Source organism: Oryctolagus cuniculus, chromosome 11 (genome assembly GCF_964237555.1).
Source record: "Oryctolagus cuniculus chromosome 11, mOryCun1.1, whole genome shotgun sequence".
NCBI lineage: Eukaryota > Metazoa > Chordata > Mammalia > Lagomorpha > Leporidae > Oryctolagus > Oryctolagus cuniculus.
The window spans coordinates 120,467,553-120,487,995 of NC_091442.1; the positions used below are offsets into that span (position 1 = coordinate 120,467,553).

Below are 20,443 nucleotides of genomic sequence, written 5' to 3' on the forward strand. Positions count from 1 at the left end.
CCAGTTCTGACCCAGTGGGTGGTGTATGCCATCCGAAACCTTACAGAGGACAACGCGCAAAACCAGGACGTGATTGCCAAGATGGAAGACCAGGGCCTGGCAGACACATCGCTCCTTAAAAAGATGGGGTTCGAAGTTGAGAAGAGGGGCGGGAAGCTGATTCTGAAGTCCAGCAGCGACGGCCCCAGCCGGTGAGCACCCTGCCCTTCCTTCCCCACCTGGAGCGTGGCCGGGGAGAGATCTGCCCTCCAGCGTGGTCTACCAAAGAGAGCCCCACACGGTTGTCCCTCTGGGTGTTCAGGCCTTGGTGAGACGGCGTCCGGCCAGCGGGAAGCCGACTCCAGCTCCCTTACGCTTGATGCCGTCTCTGCCTGTCGCGGGTTGGCGCTGTGTGCACAGTCACAGCCCTGAGTGTCTGGGACTGTTGACCACACAAAGAAGTCCATACTCAGTTCACTGCGGCTTTCTCTCCAGAGGTCCCGGTCTGTACTGGGGAGTACCAGGGACCCAGGCACACGGCGCCAGGGCGGTGCGGTTTCTGTTCCGGCCGGATACTGCCGTTTCTTACAAGAGTTAAAATGCAGAGCTCACTCTGCGACATGTCATCGTTTATGCGTGCTCCGATACGAAGCTTCTGATTGGACTGAAGGTTAACCAGCACTGGCTGCCATTGATAGAGCAGAAAGCGCGTAGTGCCGAGTGGGTTCTTCGGGTCTCCCAGTGACACGGCCCCACTGCGGGAGCTCTGTGTGTTTTCTTGTCCGCTGATTCCGGTGAACAGACCTCACTAAAGCTGTGATGATTTTTTCTTTTTTTTCCTCTCAGTGAATGAACTCTCCATCCAGGCGTCTGAGTTTTCAGAACCTGTTTGCGTGGATTTTTCGTCTTCTACAGTTTGTGAAATCGCAAGTGTTTGAAGATTATTGGGTCTTTTAGATAATAGAGTTAAGTGCGAATAAGCTGACTGTGAACCCGAGTTTTCTCTTGTTCCTGTGTTTTAAATGTGGCTCTGCTTTGCCTTTGTTCCCTGGATAGAATGTGCATTTAAATGATGTGTTGTACTGACGCCTGCGACAGCAAATAAAAAATCCTCTCGTCTGGCAGCGGCGGGGCGTTTGCTGGGTTTTGTGCGTCCCTGCAGACGCAGTGCAGCCTCGGCCCTTGCTTTGCCTCTTCTCATTGGGTTTTCTGAGCTCTGTCAGGCAGCTGAAGTTGGTTTCTCACTGTGATTAATTCTAGCAATCTCTTTTCACCCCTTCTGCCTTTCCAAAACATTGACAAGACTCATTTCCAGGTAATTAATCCGAGAACTCTCCCTCTTCACGTTGGGCACTGGGCTGCGTTGTCCCCGAGCCCGAGCCCTGTCCCTTTGGAATGTGGCAGAGAGCACATGGGCCGCTTAACTCTTGTTGTTCCAAACTGGCCTAGAGCTCGGCTTCTCGGAGGGAGAGGAGGGCGGTCTGACGGTCTGCCCTTGTGCAGGGCCATGGTACTCCAGTGTCACCCGGGTCCCCTTCTCTGGGGAAAGCCCCTCTTCCTATTAACTGTGGCTTCCCTAGAATTCCAGGATAGTTTTGGGCTTGCCGGGCCTCTCGTGTGGCCACCCATTGTCTTCTGATCTAGGCGTCATCTGTCCAGCTCACGCTGGGTGAGTTAAGTGAGCACTGAGCTGCCCGCAGCCCCTGGGGCGTTCATGTGGTCAGCACGACCTGGGTGGGAGGTCGTCTTGTGACTGCAGACAGTGAGCACCCAGCAGAAGTTTTAAAGAAATACTGACTGCTCCAGGCTCAAGTGCTTCTGTGCTGTTCTGCGCCTACTCAGACTGCGTAGGGGAGCGTGTGGAGAGTGCAGTGCAAGCTTCCCGCACACGGTAGACCTCTGTGCTCCTCGCAGCTCTGCAGGGGTGGCGCCAGTCTGCGCGCCGTGTTTCTTCTCTTGTTTAAGACATTCTGTCAGTAAAGAAGCCGTGGGAAAATTCCAGGCGCACACAAAGTCATTCTCCTCTGAGTCCTAAAGGGTTAAGGTCCTTTTTTCCAAACAGAAGGCAAAGGGAAACAGCAGTGGGCGGCCCTTCTCCTCTAACAAGTTTGCAGTAGACACTTCTTTTTTCCCGTCTCAATGGGTGTGTGCACAGCAGTGGAATCACACAAACACGCCAGTAGGAGCCGTGTAATAACAAACACAGATAAACAAAAGGGAGCCTGTGAGAGGACAGAATGGGGTAATGGCTCTGTGTTTCCTAAATAGGGAAGCACGCTGCTGGCCGCGCTGGGCTGCTTTTGATTCCCTCAGTAGATTAATTCCTGAGCACAACAGCTCCCCTGTTCTTTCCCAGTGGACTTGGAGCTTCTGAGAGCCTTGTTTTACATGCTATAGGGGATTAAGTCACCGCCGATCAGTCATTGAGAAGGGAGAAAAGCAGGCCAGCCTTAGAAAACTTGTGAAGGGGCAGAATGGTCCCAGCGAGTTTGTGACCACATCAGTGCTTTCAAGAGCAAGCCAACAAAGCTCTTTCGCCTGCTCCATTCTAAAAGGCAGAGGGGCGTTTTCTTTAATACCTCCACAATGGGTGTTAGGATCTCAGAAATATTTATCTTCACCACTTCCATGCTACACTGTTAGAATCTGTCCGTATTAATGCATCTCCTGGTTTCTGTGTTTTGTGTTTAGAAGCTAATGTTGAATGCATTTTGTTGTTGTTGTTCAGTAACTTCAGAATCTAACCGCTCATCCTTTTGCGGAATGGCACATGGAGAAGTGATGCAGTTTTCAATAGGTGTGCGTTCTGTGTCTGTTGCTTCTGAAGTCATTCTTGGGCTGCCCTGCTAGCATCTGGCATTCGGGTGATTTGTTATTCTTTAACCTCTGTCCTTTAAGGATAAACAAAGGTGTTAGAACAACACCAGTCTTTGTAGGAGAAGAACTTCCGCATCAGTAGATGTGTCTCGTCATCAGTGACTTCTGCTCGGAAGGAGTCAGCTTGCATGTGGGAAGCAGGAGAGTCAAGGTGCATTTTAAAATGCAGAGAAATTGAGGCAGAGCCTCCATGTGCAGCTACGAACATAATCAGCCTTTGAGGAGAGGAACGGCCTCTGGGCGCTGTCCAGGGTTCTGATTGTTCCGGCGGCCTTGGCCTGTTTGTGGAAATCAATTAAACTTTGCTTTCAAAACTCGGCTTTTTTGTCTCCCTCTGACACAGTACCTGTTTCCCTCTTGTGTGGGCATTTTCTGTATTTCTGAGTTTTTTAGGTCAAGTGTTCCATGATATTTACAGCATGAATTTGGTTACCATCTATCATACAAACGCACTGTTAAACGTACGCGAGTCCTCTCCACCCGGTGGTAATGGTGAACTCGCTCGTAGCCAGAGACGTTTCTCTAAGGTTTCTGATCATTGTTGATTCTAGCTTAAAGTAAAACGTGGAGTGTTTTCTTTTTCATCCGAGTGACGTAGTGAGCACTTCCCATTTACGCAGAGTTGTGTTGTGCCTGTTCTGTTGCGAGAGTGTAGGTCACATGTTACGACTTTTACCACAACTCTGTGAAGTGTCACGGCCCAGAGAGTGAACCCTGAAGCTGGGTTCCTGGGTTCCAGTCCCTGCTCCTGGACTCGAGCAGCTCGGGGCAGATTCCGGAAGCTCTGTGTGCCTCCCCTTCCCCACCTCTGAAAATGGGCCCACAGTACCACCTACCTCATAGGAGTATACGAGAGTAAGGCCAGTGATTCTGTGCAGGGCTTCCTTCTGGACTTCACCGTCACGTGGGAGAGTAAGTGTAGCCAGAGAAGTCGGTGTCCAAGGCCACACAGCAGGAAATGCCTTGCGGTAGATTTGTGCAGCTAATCCGAGAGGGGGGAGGGAGGGAGGAAATAGGGGGACACGTGGCGGCTGTGGACTTAGAGCAGGGAAGCTCTGGAGGACGTGGGCTTTGAGTCAGAAAACCCAGCCTTCAGATGTCAGCCCTGTCAGGCCAGCTGTGTGGCTTGATCGTGATGCTTCATCACACCGAGTCTAACTTTGCACCACAGACAGTGCGCCAGGCACTAAATGAGACAGAATGGCCCCTGGTCTCATGAGGCTTTTTAAGATTTATTTTATTTATTTGAAAGAGTTACACAGAGAGAGAGAGAGAGGTCTTCCATCCACTGGTTCACTCTCCAGATGGCCACAATGGCCGGAGCTACGCCGATCCAAAGCCAGGAGCCAGGAGCTTCTGGGTCTCCCACGTGGGTGCAGGGGCCCAAGGACTTGAGCCATCTTCTACTGCTATCCCGGGCCACAGCAGAGAGCTGGACAGGAAGTGGAGCAGCCGGGTCTCGAACTGGCGCCCATATGGGATGCCGGCACTTCAGGCCATGGCGTTAACCTACTGTGCCACAGCGCCGGCCCCATGAAGCTGTTCTGATGGGACAGGGCCTGGCATTGTGTCATAGCAAGTTGAGCCACCAGCTGCAACCCCAGCAACCCCATAGGGGCACCAGTTCGAGTCCCGGCTGCTCCACTTTAATCCAGCTCCTTGTAATGTGCCTGGGAAGGCAGCAGATGATGGCGCATGTGGGAGACCCAGAAAAACTTCTGGCTCCTGGCTTCTGCCTTGCCCAGCACTGGCCAATGCTGGGGACTAAAGCAGCAGATGGGGCCTGTCTCCGTCTGTCTCTCCCTCTGTGTAACTGCCTTTCAAATAAGTAAATAAATCTTATTTTTTAATTTAAGAAAAAGAACACTAAGGGGACAAGCATGTAAGGCTTCCTTACATATCATAGCAAATGCTTTGAGGCAGGTAGCTAGTTGCAGGTTACTGGGTGTCTTTTCTGAGACAGCCACGTCTGAGCAGAGGGCAGAGGGCTGGGAGGTGCCACCCAAGCGGAGGACAGGGACAGAGTATTCAGGAGAAGGGGTCGGGAAGGGCTGAGGCCCAGAAACCGCTCGGGGTGCACCTGGTCGAGAGCAGGGTGGCGGCAGTGGGAGCAGAGCCCAGGGCCTGGGAGGGTGGTGTGAGCGCCGTCAGCCCTGCAGGTTGAAACGCCCTGGGGAGCTGTTAGCAGAGGAGCAGGCAGATTCGGGTTGCAGATGTAGATGCTGCCTTGCTGCTGTGTGGAAGTAGATTGGAGAGGAGACAATGATGAGAAGGAATTGATGAAGCTGTTGATGGTGATTTAGACGGCAGGGGAGGAATCCAGAATCCTCTTCTGCTTACTCCCAGATGGAGATGATTTTAGATTAGTTGGACCTGCAAGACCAGAGTTGAGAGGGGGGTCGGTGCTGGCAAGAAGCACCGGCGGCCATTGACTTGGCCTGCAGATGCTGTGAAGCCATGGAGACGGACCAGTGAGGAGGCCTGACCCACGTTGGCCTTCGCCTGCATAGCAGATGACATCCCTGTGTCCGAAACCCCTTAGGAAGAGGGAGTTAAGGCTTTCATCATCAAGTCATGCCACAGTTCGTGGGAGCGTTTGCAGTAGCAGTGACGCCCCCATTCCCCAGCAGAGAGCCTGGGTTCGAGTCCCAGCTCCACTTCCCGTTCCAGTCTCCTGCTAATGTGTTCCCTGGGACAGAGTAGGCAATGATTCAGGCACTTGGATTCCTGGCTCCCCACTTTGTGGCCTGGCCCAGCATTGACTCTTGTGGGCATTTGGGGAGTCAGCCAGCAGGTAGGAGATCTCTCTCTGTCTCTGTCTCTTTGTCTCTCTCTGCGTGTGTACCATAATGGAACTAGCCATTCCCTCGTTAGACATTTTGTTTTATATGTCAGTGTATTTGCATGCAGCTTTATCTGTGTTTTAAGTTGTGTACTTGGGGGTCAAGGAAGGAAAAGAGAGGGTTAAAGGGAAGTGCTCATTAGAGAAGAAAAGGCGCTTCCAAATCCAGTGGTGCCCACTGGATCGTTCCAGCCAAGCCTCCCAGAGACCACTACAAGGCAGACCGGGGGCTGGCATTGTGCCACCCACATGGGCACCCGTGTGAGCCCTGGCTGCTTCACTTCTGTCCAGCTCTCTGCTGATGCCCCTGGGAAGACAGCGGAGGGTGGCCCGAGTGCTTGGGCCCCTGCCTGCACCCACGTGGGAGACCTGGAAGATGCTCCCAGCTCCCGGTTTTGGGCCATTTGGGGAGTGAACCAACCATCCAACCAACCAACCTACCCCCCTCCCTCCCTCCCTTCCTTCCCCCCCCCCCCCGTAACTCTGACTTGCAAATAAATAAATAAACAAATAAAAATAAAAAGGCTGGAATGCTCTAAATGAATGCTCAAAGACACCGGGAAGCTGGCAAGGTGCAGTGAGGGGTTACAAGGCCCGAGTCTGGGACTAGCGAGGCCCAGAGAGGTGAGCCTATTGCTTGGGCTGCTTTTTCCAGTCCAGAGAGCAGAGCCACGCGTAGCTAGCACAGTCCTGAGCAGCAAGACAACTGGGAAACTGGAACCATAGCAGAGGGGCTGACGCTGCGGCATCGTGAGTAGGCTGCCGCCTGCAGTGCCAGCGTCCCACGTGGGCACCGGTTCAAGTCCCAGCTGCTCCACTTCTGATGCGGCTCTCTGCTGTGGCCTGGGAAAGCAGTAGAAGATGGCCCAAGTCCTCCCCCTGCACCCACGTGGGAGGCCCAGAGGAAGCTTCTGGCTCCTGGCTTTGGGTTGGCACAGGTCCGGCCGTTGCAGCCAACTGGGGAGTGAACCAGCAGATGGAAGACCTCTCTCTCTGCCTCTCCTTCTCTCTCTGTAACTCTATGACTTTTAAATAAATAAATAAATCTTTAGGGGAAAAAAAAAAAGAAACCATAGTAGAAACAAATTAGAAAGGCTGATAGACATTTCTTTTTTTAAAAGATTTATTTATTTATTTGGAAGGCAGAGTGACAGTTTCTGTCCACTGGTTCACTCCCCAAATGGCTGCTACAGTGGGGCCTGGACTTGGCCAAAGCCAGAAGCCTGGAACTCCATCCAGGTCTTTGACTTGGGTGCAGGGACCCAAGCACTTGGGCTGTCTTCTGCCCTCCCAGGTGCATTAATAGGGAGCTGGATTGGATTGGAAGTGGAGCAGCCAGGACTCAAATCAGCACTCGTGGGATGCTAGCATCACAGCTGGTGGCTTAACCTGCTGAGCCACAACGCTGACCCCCAGAGATGAAAAACAGTATTGAAAATGTCAACAAAAGAAGGACCACACTGTGGAAGGGTGTCGGATGGAAATTCTGGAACTGAAAATATATCACCAAAGTTAAGAAATAAGTAGCTGTGCCGATCTGAAGCCAGGAGCCAGGTGCCTCCTCCGGGTCTCCCATGCGGGTGCAGGGCCTAAGCACTTGGGCCATCCTCCACTGCCTTCCCAGGCCACAGTAGAGAGCTGGACTGGAAGAGGAGCAACCGGGACTAGAACCGGCGCCCATACGGGATGCCGGCGCCACAGATGGAGGATTAACCTAGTGCACCATGGCACCGGCCCCCAAGAATATAAACCTTTAAAAAAAAAAATGGATAGGCTTAGCCATGAAATAATAATACAGTGAAGTTGGCCAACAGAGATCCCACGGGGGTCTTTATTTGAGCTGGGGTGAAGCTGTACCTGAGATGCCCACACCCACGTCAGCACCTGAGCTCTGTCCCAGCTCTGACTCGGGATCCCGGTTCCTCCCTGTGAGACGCCGTGCGGGCTGTAGTAATTGGGTCCTTGCCACCCACATGCAAGACCTGCACTGAGCCCCTGGCCCTCATTCTTGGTCCCCTCTGGCCATTGCAGGCATTTGGACAAGTAGGTGGCATCTCTCCCCGCCCCTTTCTCTGCCTCTCAATTAAAATACATGTATGTACAAATAATCACTGAGACCAAAGACCCGAGGATGAAAAATGGAGATAGGTGAGGCACATGGAATCCAGTGCCAGGCTCTGTGAGCCACATTTAGTCAGATAACCACGTCACAGAGGCTCCTAAAGTGGCCTTCACCAGAAATTAAAGAGCATCGCCGTGAAGAGTGAAGAGTTACCCAGGGGGCAAGGAGGGGACACACGGGGGTCTCTGAGACCTCCACAGACACACTCAGAATCCTGAGGCCCAAGCTGACCAGAAATGAGCCGCCCTGGGTCCACTCTGGCACCCTGGCACCCTTGCCCATCATTCTAAGTCCTAGTCTCTCGGTAAGCATGGTAACATCATCGGGGTCCTGCCCACAACAGAAAGGCGCTGACCTTTCACCTGGAGCATGTCCTTGAGAGGCGCGCACCCCTGATGCTGTGGTGTACAACGCCCTAACCCGCAAGCACCACGGTATGAGGTCAAGACTCCTGTGCTGCCTGGGAAGGGAGCGTAGGAGCTGTCCGGGGCGCTGCTTGCATAGCCCCTCCTGTGAGCAGGGCCTAGGGGCTCCCCATGAGGCCATAGGTGTGGGCTGCTCCTTACACGCCGGGCGAGCAGAGGCTGTGCTGCAGGAGTGGGCGCCGTGGGTGTTTGCTTGAGCCGGTCACGGGTGCCACCTCTGTGTGGTGCTGTTGCTGTGCCCACCCGGCTGTGCATACCGGGCACACCTGACACCAAGTTTGTGGAGGGAGTTGGGGGTCACGTGGTAACTTGGTGGCCCATGGTTAGACTTTTGGTCTCTACTAAACAATGTCTGTCTCTCAAGAGGAGAGTGGCTGGCTGCAGAGGGGGCAGGGCCTGCAGAGCCCACTTGGCCCAGGTGACCAGGCCTCCACTTGGGAGCTACACTCAGGTCCGGTAGCTTGGGGTCGCCCAGCGAATGGGCTGGAGTCTCAGCCTCCAGACCCCAGCGATGCCTGCTGGTGCCGCACCTGGTTTCTGCGTGTAGGAGCGAAGCCTTGTCCTTCACCCTTGAAGTCCTCTCGCCCTGCCGCACGTCTCTGGGCCCCTAAGGGCCTGAGTGAGTGAGGAAGCCCCTGACTGAGGTGTGCTGTGTCCTGCCCTCTGACATGTCTCCCCAGCAAACAGGACTGGCTGCTGCCTGCTCGCTGGCTCCAGCGAGCGGGTGTCAGCCGTCTACTAGAGCAGTGTGAGAGGTGTGCAAGCGAGATCTGACCGGCCCTGCCCTGGGCTCCACATCTGAGGGTCCTGCTGCCTGGGCGGACAGTAGCACGGGGGCTGGGAGGGGCTGCGTGTGTGCTGTGACCCCGAGCACGCTGTTGTCCTTGCTACCATTCGCTACACAGCACAGTGTCACGTCGTGCCCGGTGTCACGAGGCACTAGGGAATGGAGGGTGGGTGTGGATTCAGTGCAAACACACAAGGCCTGAGCATCCAGAATCCTGGAACCGTACCCTGTGGGTACCGGGGGGTAGCCGGAGACCTGTTCCTGAGCTGGGGCTTGTCCACACACTGGGCCACGGGGTTGTAGACCTGCTCACCTGGCCCTGGCAGCCGCGGCTCTGGGGCCAGAGACGCCTGGGTTCTGAGCCGGCGTGTAGCAGCCCCTCAGGTCTGACCCTGCACAGTTCCCTGGCGACAAGTGGCAGGTCTCTGCAGGGCAGCCTGGGAGAACGGTTGAAGGTGTGACCCTGGGGCAGTGTTCCAAGGTCCTTCCTCAGAGAGACCAAGTCCCCTCGGGTCAGGGGGTCCCGGATCTGTAAACCGACTCAAGTGTGGCCGCTGGAGGGCTGTGTCTCCTGTTTCCATGATTCAGGTTAGACTTTCTGGATCTGGTGTTCTCAGCGGCGCTAGGACCTCTTCCGTTACAGCCAGCGGCACAGCTCTGCGTGGCCACGCCAGCAGCCACGCCCACCCGCCAGTGCTCCCCCTGCGCGCAGGGTTCCCGGGCGCCTGGGCCTCAGGGGCCTCTTTGCCCTAGCTGCGATGAGAGGCCTGCCCACGCTGGCCAGGCAGATCTCCGGTGACAGAGGCGCCCCGTTCCAGTGTCCCCCAGGCTTTGTGTCCCTTGCAGGCGGGCACCGTTCAGTGCACGGTTCAGCCCCTCTGTCTCCCTGCGCACCAGCACCCAACGCCGCGTCTGCCCGGTGAGCCCGCACAGCTACCTCTGGCTGAACCCACTGTACTGTACCTTCCTTCTGCCGTTTTCCCACGCATGACCCCCAGTTTCTGCCTGGGCGACCTGGAAGAAGCAGGTGGTTCTTGGGGAGTGTAGCACACCTCTTTAGGTGCCGGGGAAGGGTCTCGCCCCGGGTGGGGGATGGAGCAGCAGTGTGACAGCTCCCCCTGGCTGCTATGGGGCTGGTGCCCTCACACTGGCCCCTCCCTCTTCCGCGGCAGACCCCTCAGAATTGGGGTGAGTGTGCTCGCTTCACTGGGACAAGGTTGTCCCACACGCCCCCAGCCTAGCTTTGTGGGTCACACTTCCTGCTGAAGCTGAGTGAGGCCAGCAGAAAGGCTTCCTGGTCACTCGCCCTTTGATTTTCCACAGCCTCCGGCCCGTAGGCCATAAGGCTCCTCCAGGAAGTCTTCCTGGATCTAGAGCTGGAGCCGCGCCTCCCCCCGTGCCTGTGATGTGCTGCCATTGTGTCAGGACCACTGACGCAGAACACGAGCTGGGAGAGAGACGAAGCTGCACCTTCAGGAACCCCAGGCAGGGGTCTCAGCCATCACGGGCCATTCCCGAGCTGTGCTTTGATGATGGCAGGCCCTGGGCTAGCGCTGGGACCAGAGAGGGCTGTGGCTCAGACCTGGTGGGCGCTGGAGAGGCGCTTGGGCCTGTGGGTGCAAGCTGCACACCTGTGCGGCTCCTCCGTCACCATCAGCTGTGTGAAGCCTTGGTTCTCCCTGCACGTCAGGCCCCACTGCGTTCCCGCACCAGGGCCTGGCCTCTGAGCCCAGCCGCACAGCCTCCCCGCACTCACCCCCCGGGACCGATGGCGCTGCTTCCCTTCCCAGGGACCTCACCCTTGCCCCCCCCCCCCCTTCCAAGGGGCTCAAGTCATCTTCAGAGGAAATCCCCAGCTCCAGAAAGTCCTTCAATCTTGTCTTCAAACTCGCGTCCACTTCCCTCCAGAAGAACACGGGAAACCAGCACTCACTGCCAGTGGGCGCCTCAGCGTCTCCGATGGGAGTCTCTGGTTACAGGTAATGTAAGTGCAGCTGATGCAGAGCCACGTCACAGCAGAACCGGCACCTCACTCAGCCTTTTTTTTTTTTTTTTTTAACATTTTTATGTATTTGAGAGGTAGAGTTACAGACAGTGAGAGGGAGAGACAGAAAGAAAGGTCTTCCTTCCGTTCGTTCACTCCCCGAATGTCTACCACAGCCGGTGCTTTGCCAATCAGGAGCCAGGAGCTTCTTCCCTGTCTCCCACATGGGCACAGGGGTCCAAGCACTTGGGCCATCTGCTGCTGTTTTCCCAGGCCACAGCGGAGAGCTGGACTGGAAGAGGAGCAACCGGGACTAGAAGCGGTGCCCATACAGGATGCCGGCGCCACAGGCAGAGGATTAACCAAGTGAGCCACGGCGCCAGCCCCACATCACTCAGCTTTTAAAAACAATTATAAGTGCCGGTGCCGCGGCTCACTAGGCTAATCCTCCACCTTGCGGCGCCGGCACACCGGGTTCTAGTCCCGGTCGGGGCGCCAGATTCTGTCCCGGTTGCCCCTCTTCCAGGCCAGCTCTCTGCTGTGGCCCGGGAGTGCAGTGGAGGATGGCCCAAGTGCTTGGGCCCTGCACCCCATGGGAGACCAGGAGAAGCACCTGGCTCCTGGCTTCAGATCAGCGCGGTGCGCCGGCCGCAGCACGCTGGCCGCGGCGGCCATTGGAGGGTGAACTAATGGCAAAGGAAGACCTTTCTCTCTGTCTCTCTCTCCCTCTTACTGTCCACTCTGCCTGTTAAAAAAATAAAAATAAAAAATAAACAATTATAAGTTTTTTATTTCTTAAAAAAATTATTTTTTATGTATTTGAAAGGCAGAATGATGGGGTAAGGGCTCAGGGAAAGATCTTCCACCTGCTGGTTCACTCCCCTGATGGCCACAATGGTCAGGGCTGGACCAGGCTGAAGCCAGGAGCCATGACTCCATGTGGGACCCCCGTGTGGGTGACAGGGGTCCAAGCACTTGGGCCATCTTCTGCTGCTTCCCAGGTACATTAACAGGAAGCTAGGGCTGGCACTGTGGCGCAGGGGGTTAATCCTCCGTCTGTGACACTGGCATCCATGTTCGCACCAGTTTGAGTCCTAGCTACTCCCCTTCCGATCCAGCTCTCTGCTATGGCCTGAGAAAGCAATAGAACAAGGCCCAAGTCCTTGGGCTCCTACACCGGCATGGGAGACCTGGAAGAAGCTTCTGGCTCCTGGCTTCAGATCGGCTCAGCTCTGGCCATTGCAGTCATTTAGGGAGTGAACCAGCGGATGGAAGACCTCTCTCTCTGTCTCTCCTTCTCGCTGTCTGTAACTCTACATCTCAAATAAACAAAAACAAACAAACAAACAAACAAAAAAAAAAACAGGAAGCTGGAGCAGTAGAGTAGCCCGAACTCAAACAAGGACTCTGATAACGGGACACCAGTGTCGCGAGTGGCAGCCTAACCCACTGCACCACAACACTGGACCCCAGAGGCTGAAATTCTGACCAGAACAGACAAGCTAGAGTTTGTAAGAAAAAATGACTTGGGAAAATCTGAATATTTCATATTACAAAGCAGACTTAAGGAAGAACCTGTGAATCCAAGGACAAAATAGAAAACGAGTTGGAAGTGTATGAATCTGGATGAAGGAGACGGACGTGTGGACTTCAGAGCTGGAAGATGCTGGGTTAGGAGGAGACGGGAAATCAGCAGTGTGCACTGCAGTCCTCGCTCCTGCTCTGAGAGGCTGGCAACGGAAGAGCAACGGAGGCGCGAAGTGAGTAGGAGGACCAAAACCATCCCTCCAGGCAGGAGCGGCAGAGGTGGGGATGGGCGAAAGGCGGCTCCTTTAAAACACCCGTGAAGCAAGACGCTCAGGAAAAAACCAAACCACAAATCATGGCATTGATGACCGCAGGGGGGCAGCGCCAGGCCCCACGGACGTCGAAGAAAATGAGGGACTTCAGTGAACAGCTTTATGTAAAAACAAGTTCACCTAGTGGACGCGCATCATTTCTGTGGGAGATGTGAATTATCAAAATGAACACAAGAAGAAGTAGAAAATCTAAGTAGCCCTGTCTCTGTTACAGGAATTGAACCTGAGACCCAGCTTCCCACAAAGAACATTCCAGGCCTGTACCTTCAGTTTCACATCAGCCTAGAGCATGCCCCGCCCCCGCCCCCAGAGCAAGGGCCATCCCTAGAGTGCAGCTTTGTGGTGATGGAACCCGGTCACTGCCAGGCTCCGAGCGCCATGCCCCCCCCACCCCCCAGTTCTCTCTGAGGCAGTACTGCCTGCCCCCACCAGGGGGCATTTAGGACTGCGTGGGAGCAGGAACTGTCAGGATCCCTGGAGGATGTCCCTGATGTCCTGTGGCCGGGCCCTGCTCCTCCGCATGCCAGCGGACAGGCCTTGCCTACCTGGGCTTTCCCGGGCCTCAGCCCTGCTGGCCCTGCCCGAGGTTCACCCTCACCTCCCCTTCACCTGGCCAGCTGACTCAGCACTGGGGCTCTGCATGTTACTTCTTGGAGAAAGTCCGAGCAAATGCGCTTGGCGGATTGACTGCCCCGAGTGTGCCTCCCCCACCCCTCCAGCCCCCACCTCTCACCGAAAAGAAGTCAAGTTCAGTTTTAGGAGCAGAGACTTTTAATTTGAATATGCCCGAGACACTAGGAGGGGGAGGGGAGGGAGTCTAATATTTACTCAGTAACCATGGAGAATCCACTCCTTCGAGAGGCTCTTTCCTGATCCCCTCTGGAGTCGCTAGTTCACACCTGGCCCAGCAGGGATGCAGCCCGCCCCCCGGGGAGGAAGCTGGGGTGCGCCGCGCCGGCGGCGGCGATCTCCGTGGGGTTTGCTGGGACACGCGTGCATCGGTAATTAGGGGCCGCGGTGCCGCCTGGGACTGCAGGAGGCAGGGAGGCTCCCGGCACCGCCGCCGGGGTCCCGCGCGGCTTGAGAGGTACAGCGGAGTCTAAGGACCTGTCACTCAGGGCGGGAGGATTAGCCTCGCCCATGTGCAGGGAAAATTGGAAGAGAGAAGGAAAAAAAAATCTTGTCTGAACTTGAAAATAAAAATGCTGATGCGGTTTTTATTCCAGAAACATATCTTACTGATTAAGCGCAGGGAGCGCTGCTGGCTCGTGGGTGGGCCAGCTGCAGCCGGCTGCCCGCCGCAGGATGGCGGAGCCAGCAGGCCTGGGCCATCTTGGCTGATGGGCCTGGCCGTGTGCACGTGCACAGGCCCACGCAGGGCACGAGGACAGGCAGCCAGTCGCTGTGGGAGGGGCAGGGACCCGCGGCGGGGGCCTAACCCCGAGCTGCCGCTCTGCGGCTTTGACCCCATGCTGGCTCCCAGCTGCTCACCTCCAGTGGCCAAGATGGCGGCATGCGGCCCATCGAGACTCCCAGCCCCTGCCCCTGCCGCCTCCGGCCCGCTGAGGCCACCGCTGCTTCCAGGCGGCCCTTGTCCGGGGTCTCGGCCGTGGACCTGAGCTGCAGGGGAGGCCCTGGTCCCCGCAGCTGCGAGGGGGCCGACACCTCTGCACGCCCCGACCACACAGGGCTGTGGCTTGGCATGGGCCTCCCTCGCCACGAGCTGGAATCCTCCGGGCCCGGCCCAGCTGGCACTGCCTCCAGTTTCGCTGGGCTGGGTCACGGAGCGATGGTGCGATTGATAATGCCGTAATTGGGGTGACTCGGGTATTCTGCTAGGTGCCGCCGTGATGACTCAGGCTCGGGAAGTCGACGTCGCGCGGCCGTGGCCAGGCATTCCGGTTTCACAGCTCCCGAGGCTGGATGTGAGGTCCTGGGCTCACCCAGAGACTCCGCACCTGGGGAGCCCTCGTTCCCGCAGAGCCAGGTGCTGGCACCCCACTGGGCTGCAGCGACAGTTCCTTCCCAGAGCCAGGCTGCCCCTCGGGCCCCGGCCTCTCTCCTCTCCCCCTCGGCCCTTCCCCCGCCCACCTTCCCTCCACACACCTTGGAGGGGTCTCTGCTCCCGCAGGCCAGGGCCTGGCTGAAGTTGGCAGGTGGTGGGCACAGGGCCCTGGAGCCCCCAAGGCCCCTCACTCTTCTCACCGGTGGCTCTGGGAGCTGTGGGGAGGGGGAGACACCCCCAGGAGGCCGAGGCCTGGGTGGAGGGAGGGGCCGGTGTGGAGGTTCCCGGGCAGGGGTCCCTGGGGGGCTTGCTGACACACGTCAGAGCTGCGTGGCTCTGGGCGGGTGCGTGACCCCTCGGGGCTTCCGTGTCTCGCTATAAAGTGCAGGTGCCCTGTCACAGCGAGGCTCCCTGTGCCACAGCAGCCCTGGCCGGCACAGGCAGGTGGCCATTGGCGGGCTCTGGGGGAGGTGACGCTGCAGTGCCCTCTGGGGGATGGCCTGGCCGAAGGAGAGCTCGCCACCGCATTCACGCCCTCTGGGAAGTTCCCAGGTCCACTCCCCCCACCCCACAGCTCCCCCCACCGCCCCATGACAGTGGCAGCAGCAGCTGTCCAGCCCCCTCCCCCCGGAGCCCCTGGCCACCCTCACAGTGAACCCTCAGTGGGGCAGGAAGAGGAGGCTGGGGCCGCAACGGCTTCCATAGAACAGTGGAGGCAGTGGAGGTACAGGGTGGGGGAGGGCAACCTGGCTGGGGGGCTGGGGCCGACCCAGGGGCCTCACTGGGCTGAGCTTCCTGCCAGCCTTGCCTGGCCTCAGCTCCTCCCCTCTGCAGTTCCACCATGCCCCTCACACCCTAGCCCCCCGCCTCTCTCCTCCAGGAACCCTGGCCTGGCACAGTCCCAACCCTGGGAAAATCCAGCCCCTTGCCTGGTGGCACCGCTGTGGCCGTGGCCCCAGTGCCCAGTGCCCTGCCCCTCAGCCCAGAGCCTTCCCTCCCATCCCTGGGAATAGCAGCACCCAGAGGCCCTGCCCCAGCTGTGCCGAGCTGGCTGCTGGCCGGCCCCCCTCCATCCACGGCCCCCTGCCCCGTGAGCGGCCCACCAGCTGTCCTTTCTCCATCTTTGTAGGGGCAGGTGTTGTGGGCACAGCGGGCTGAGACACCACTCCAGGTGCCTGCGTCTGGTTTGAGTCCAGCTGCTCCACTTCCCACCCAGCTTCCTGCCCGTGCATCCTGGGAGGCGGCGGGTGATGTCGGAGCACTTGGGCCGCTGCCACCCACGTGGGGGCCAGGATGGAGCTCCTGCCTTCTGGCTTCAGTCTGTCCAACCCTGGCCGTTGCAGCAAACCTGCAGATGGAGGATAGATTCATTCCCTCCCTCCCTCCCTCCCCCACTCCCTCCCTCTCCCCCATCTCATTTCTCTGCTGAGTTTGGAAGCAAACCCCTGCAGGGCTCCTGCCTGCTGCCTCCTGGTGCCCCTTGCCCCAGAGCGTCTCTGATGGCCTGGGGCCGGCAGTGCTGGGGCAGCCTCCAGGGCTCCAGGAGAGTGGCAGTGCTTCTGTCTCTTCGGCGTCTTGGAAATCTACCCAGTTTCAAAGCTTTAAACACCAGTGGTCTCTGAGGACCCCCAAATAGCCACAGCCTGGACGCTGCCCTGAGCTGGCTGCAGCGGGACTCCCGCATCCAACTCCGTCCTCGGGGTGGCCACTGCTGCTCCCCCCAAGCCTCCCACACCCGGGAGTGCCCACCCGGGCCCCCAGCAGCTGGCACTGGTGCCCCCAGAGTCACCCTCACTGCGCTTGGTCACAGCCCCACACTGACTGCCAGTGAGTGCCGCGGCTCCAGCTCCGGACACCGCCCCCGAGAAGCCCCCTGAGCCCGGCCGCTCTTCCAGTCCCGCCGTCCCGTCTTCAGTCTGTGGGCCCTTTACCCGGCTTCTGCCTCACCTCCCTTGGACCTCCGCTGCAATGTCACCTTCTGCCCTGGTGGCCTCTGCTCCTTGCCCCGCCCCCTGCTTGTCTCAGGCCTGCAACCTTCCTGTGCCCCGGGGTCTGCTCCGTGTACCTCTGGATCCCAGGGACAGGGACTCTGACCTCTGCTCACCGCCACCTCTAGCGCCTGGGACAGCCCTGGCCCAGCACACACGGCTGAGTGGCCTTGCGCCCTGACAAGGAGGGCCCGGGGCAGGTCTGCTCCGGGCCCCAAGTGCTCTCGGCCTTCGAGGGGCTTGGACGAGCAGGTGGTCCTGACCCCACGCCCCGGACGGCCGGAGGTCAGCTTCAAAGCTGGATTAGCTCACCAGCTTAACCCCGCTGCCACATTCTTGTGACAGTTGTCTGGCCGGGGATCGGGGGGCCCAGGCCCAGCCTCGGACTCGGGCCCCTGGGAGTCCCTGCCCCTCCCCACCACATACACACACACAAGAGCCCACAGTCACTTGCGTATATAAGCACACACACGCAAAATGTGTTCTCACACACACCCATATGCACTCATACAAGTGTACACTCACAAGTGCATGCTCACACGCATGCACACACAGGTGCGTTCACACACACACGCACATTCATGCTTACACACGTGCACACGTCACATGCAAGTGTATGCTCACATGCGTGCACACGCACACACCTACATGCACACACACAGGCACGCTTACACATGCGCACACACATGCACACTGTCACATGTATGCTGGGGCTGGGGGCCACGGCTGCTGGGTGCTGGGTGCCCGGGCACCTGTGTGAAGCCACATTTCGCCGCTGTCCCCTGGGACTGTGCTGCAGTGGCCTCCTCCTGCTGCACCGCCCCATCCATCGTGGGGGAGTCGCGGCCAGCTTCCATAGGGTCACCCCCCCCGACTCCTGGGTCCCAGCCTGAAACAACCAAGTGTCCAAAATGTCGCTATCAAGACCCAAGCGGCCAGGCTGATCCCAGGAGACAGGCTCCTCCAGTCTGCCCCGGGATTCCCAGGCCGCGAGCCAGGGTCCGGAGCCCAGGCAGACCCCGGAAGACCCCAGTGGCCGAGCTGGAGCTTCAGTCCACAGAACAGGACTTGAGGGAGAATGAGCTGTGCAGAGAGAACCCAGCGTCCCAACACAGGCGTGCAGGCAGGGGCCTGAGGCCCGTGAGAGACTCGGCCTAAAGGGTTAAAGGGAGCGGTGCCGGAGCTCACGCAGGCGGCAATCTCTGGTATATCGTCCGTTCCCATCAGCCAGACCGGAAAATCCCTGCCTCTGGGGGGCAGGTGCTGAGTCAGCCATTTCCTCCCAGGTGGGAAAGATTCAGTAGCAGGCGGAGGGCACGGCCAGACCTGGCCACAGCTCACGGCAGCAAGACCCACACGGAGGAGTCGGTCCTCAGAGGCGCCGCTGCACCCCGGGACGAAGCGCAGGACCTGTCGGCAGTGTAGGCATCGCCAGTGGGTCACAGGGAAAATCCTACAGATGCCAGGAACCCAGCGCAGGACGATGGGGCAAGCAAACAGGCAGGAAGCAGGGAATGACGGAAACGGAGCCGGAGGTGACACAGCTGTTAGAATGAGCACGGGGGATGCTCATGTCGGCGCCATAACCATGCCGCAGGTGCTCACGGGGGAGGGGCGATGTGCCGGGAATGTCATTGCCGTAACCGTGCCGCAGGTGCTCACGGTGGAGGGGGGATGTGCCGGGAATGTCATTGCCATAACCGTGCCGCAGGTGCTCACAGTGGAGGGGGGACATGCCGGGAATGTCATTGCCATAATCATGCCGCAGGTGCTCACGGTGGAGGGGGGACATGCCGGGAATGTCATTGCTGTAACCGTGCCGCAGGTGCTTACGGTGGAGGGGGACGTGCCAGGAATGTCCTTGTTTTGGAGCTCAGCTGAGGCCCTGGTTGTGTGCTGTGACCGTCTACACGTCCCGAGTCACTTACTTTAGAATGGTTGATTTTGTCAAATAAACTTCACCTCCTAACAAAACAAGAAAGCTTAAAAAGGACGCGTGGCTGCTGGCGTGAGTGAGACACAGGGAGCTGGCAAAGGCCCCCAGGGGAGAGCCGAGGGGCAAGGCCCCTGCTCTGTGCCGGGACGCGGCACCACCTGAAGGCAGGTGCCCCTGGCCCAAGGTGCCCCGCAAAACAGCGCCAGTCACCCACGCCTCCAAGCAGGCGGAAGGGCAGCAGTAGTCCGAAGTAGCCCAAAGGCGGAATGCCAGGCTGAAGCACAAAGACCGGATGGGCCCAGAGACTCAGAACCAGGCAGTCCGCTTGACCTCGCCTCCTTCAGCAGCCCCCACCCGGCCTGAGTCCACTGAGGCTGCTGTAGCAAAATCCCCTGGCCCGGGGACGGACGAGGACAGCGTCCACCTGCCGCAGTGCTGGGGACCCAGAAGTCCAAGGTGGAAGCCGCAGCAGGTGCGGGGGCAGCTGAGGCTCACTCTGCTCCCAGCGGTGAGGGGCGCAGGGGCTCCTGCCAGCCTCTTTTTTTTTTTTTTTTAAGGTTTATTTATTTGAATGGCAGAGTGACAGGGAGAGGGAGAGAGAAAGGGGGCTTTCCTCTGCTTGTTCACTCCCTAAGTGGCTGAAGGACCTGGGCCTGGGCTGGATGAAGCCAGGAGCCTGGAGCTCCCTCCGGGTCTCCCATGTGGGGTGGGGGTCCAAGCACTTGGGCACCATCAGCGCCTTCCCAGGCCATAGCAGAGAGCTGGATGGGAAGCGCAGCCGCGGCTCCAGCCCCTGTATGGGGTGTGGGATCCCAAGCAGCAGTGTAACCCGTGCCACAGCGCCGCCCTGCTGGCCTTTTCTAAGGGCACTGATCCCATTCATGAGGGTGGAACCCATCCCTTATGGCTTCCCTTAACGTGATTGTGTTGAGTGCAATTTTAGGGGACCCCGAAATTCAGACCATAAGAACCCCCAATTGAAAGAGGATCAGATTTTTTATTGTTTTTTTATTATTTATTTGACAGGTAGAATTACAGACAGTGAGAGAGAGAGACACAGAGAGAGGTCTTCCATCTGCTGGTTCACTCCCCAAATGGCCGCTATGGCCAGAGCTGAGCTGATCCGAAGCCAGGAGCCAGGTGCCTCCTCCGGGTCTCCCATGTGGGTGCACGGTCCCAAGCACCTGGGCCATCCTCCACTGCCTTCCCAGGCCACAGCAGAGAACTGGACTGGAAGGGGAGCAACCAGGACTAGAACCCGGCGCCTATGAGGATCAGATTGAACCAAAAATTCCAGCCTGACCATTTCTTGCCCACAAAAATCCAACTTAAATACCAAGACGCAAAGAGGTTAAAAGAGAAGGGATTGGGGCTGGCGCTGTGGCAAAGTGCGTAAAGCCAGCACCTGCAGTGCCGGCATCCCATACAGGTGCCGATTCGAGTCCCGGCTGCTCCACTTCTGATCCAGCTCTCTGCTGTGGCCTGGGAAAGCAGTGGAGGATGGCCCAGGTCCTTGGGCCCCTGCGCCTGTGTGGGAGACCCAGCAGAAGCTCCTGGCTTTGGATGGGCTCAGCTCTGGCCCTTGCAGCCATTTGAGGAGTGAACCAGCAGGTGGAAGATATAAATCTTAGAGAGAGAG

The 20,443-nt window shown here is 57.9% G+C and overlaps 1 protein-coding gene across 3 annotated transcripts in view; it reads left to right on the plus strand.

Moving 5' to 3' along the window:
* The window catches only part of ATXN10 (ataxin 10), a 156,909-nt gene extending 155,806 nt beyond the window's left edge, over positions 1-1,103 (plus strand). For all 3 annotated transcript variants that reach the window (XM_017339764.3, XM_002723648.5, XM_051840579.2), the window contains 2 exons: positions 5-191; positions 826-1,103. In XM_017339764.3, coding sequence (XP_017195253.2) covers positions 5-191; positions 826-832 — 194 coding nt within the window. In that variant the 3' untranslated portion in view covers positions 833-1,103. The remainder of the gene's footprint in view (positions 1-4; positions 192-825) is intronic.
* The last annotated feature ends 19,340 nt before the right edge of the window (positions 1,104-20,443 follow it).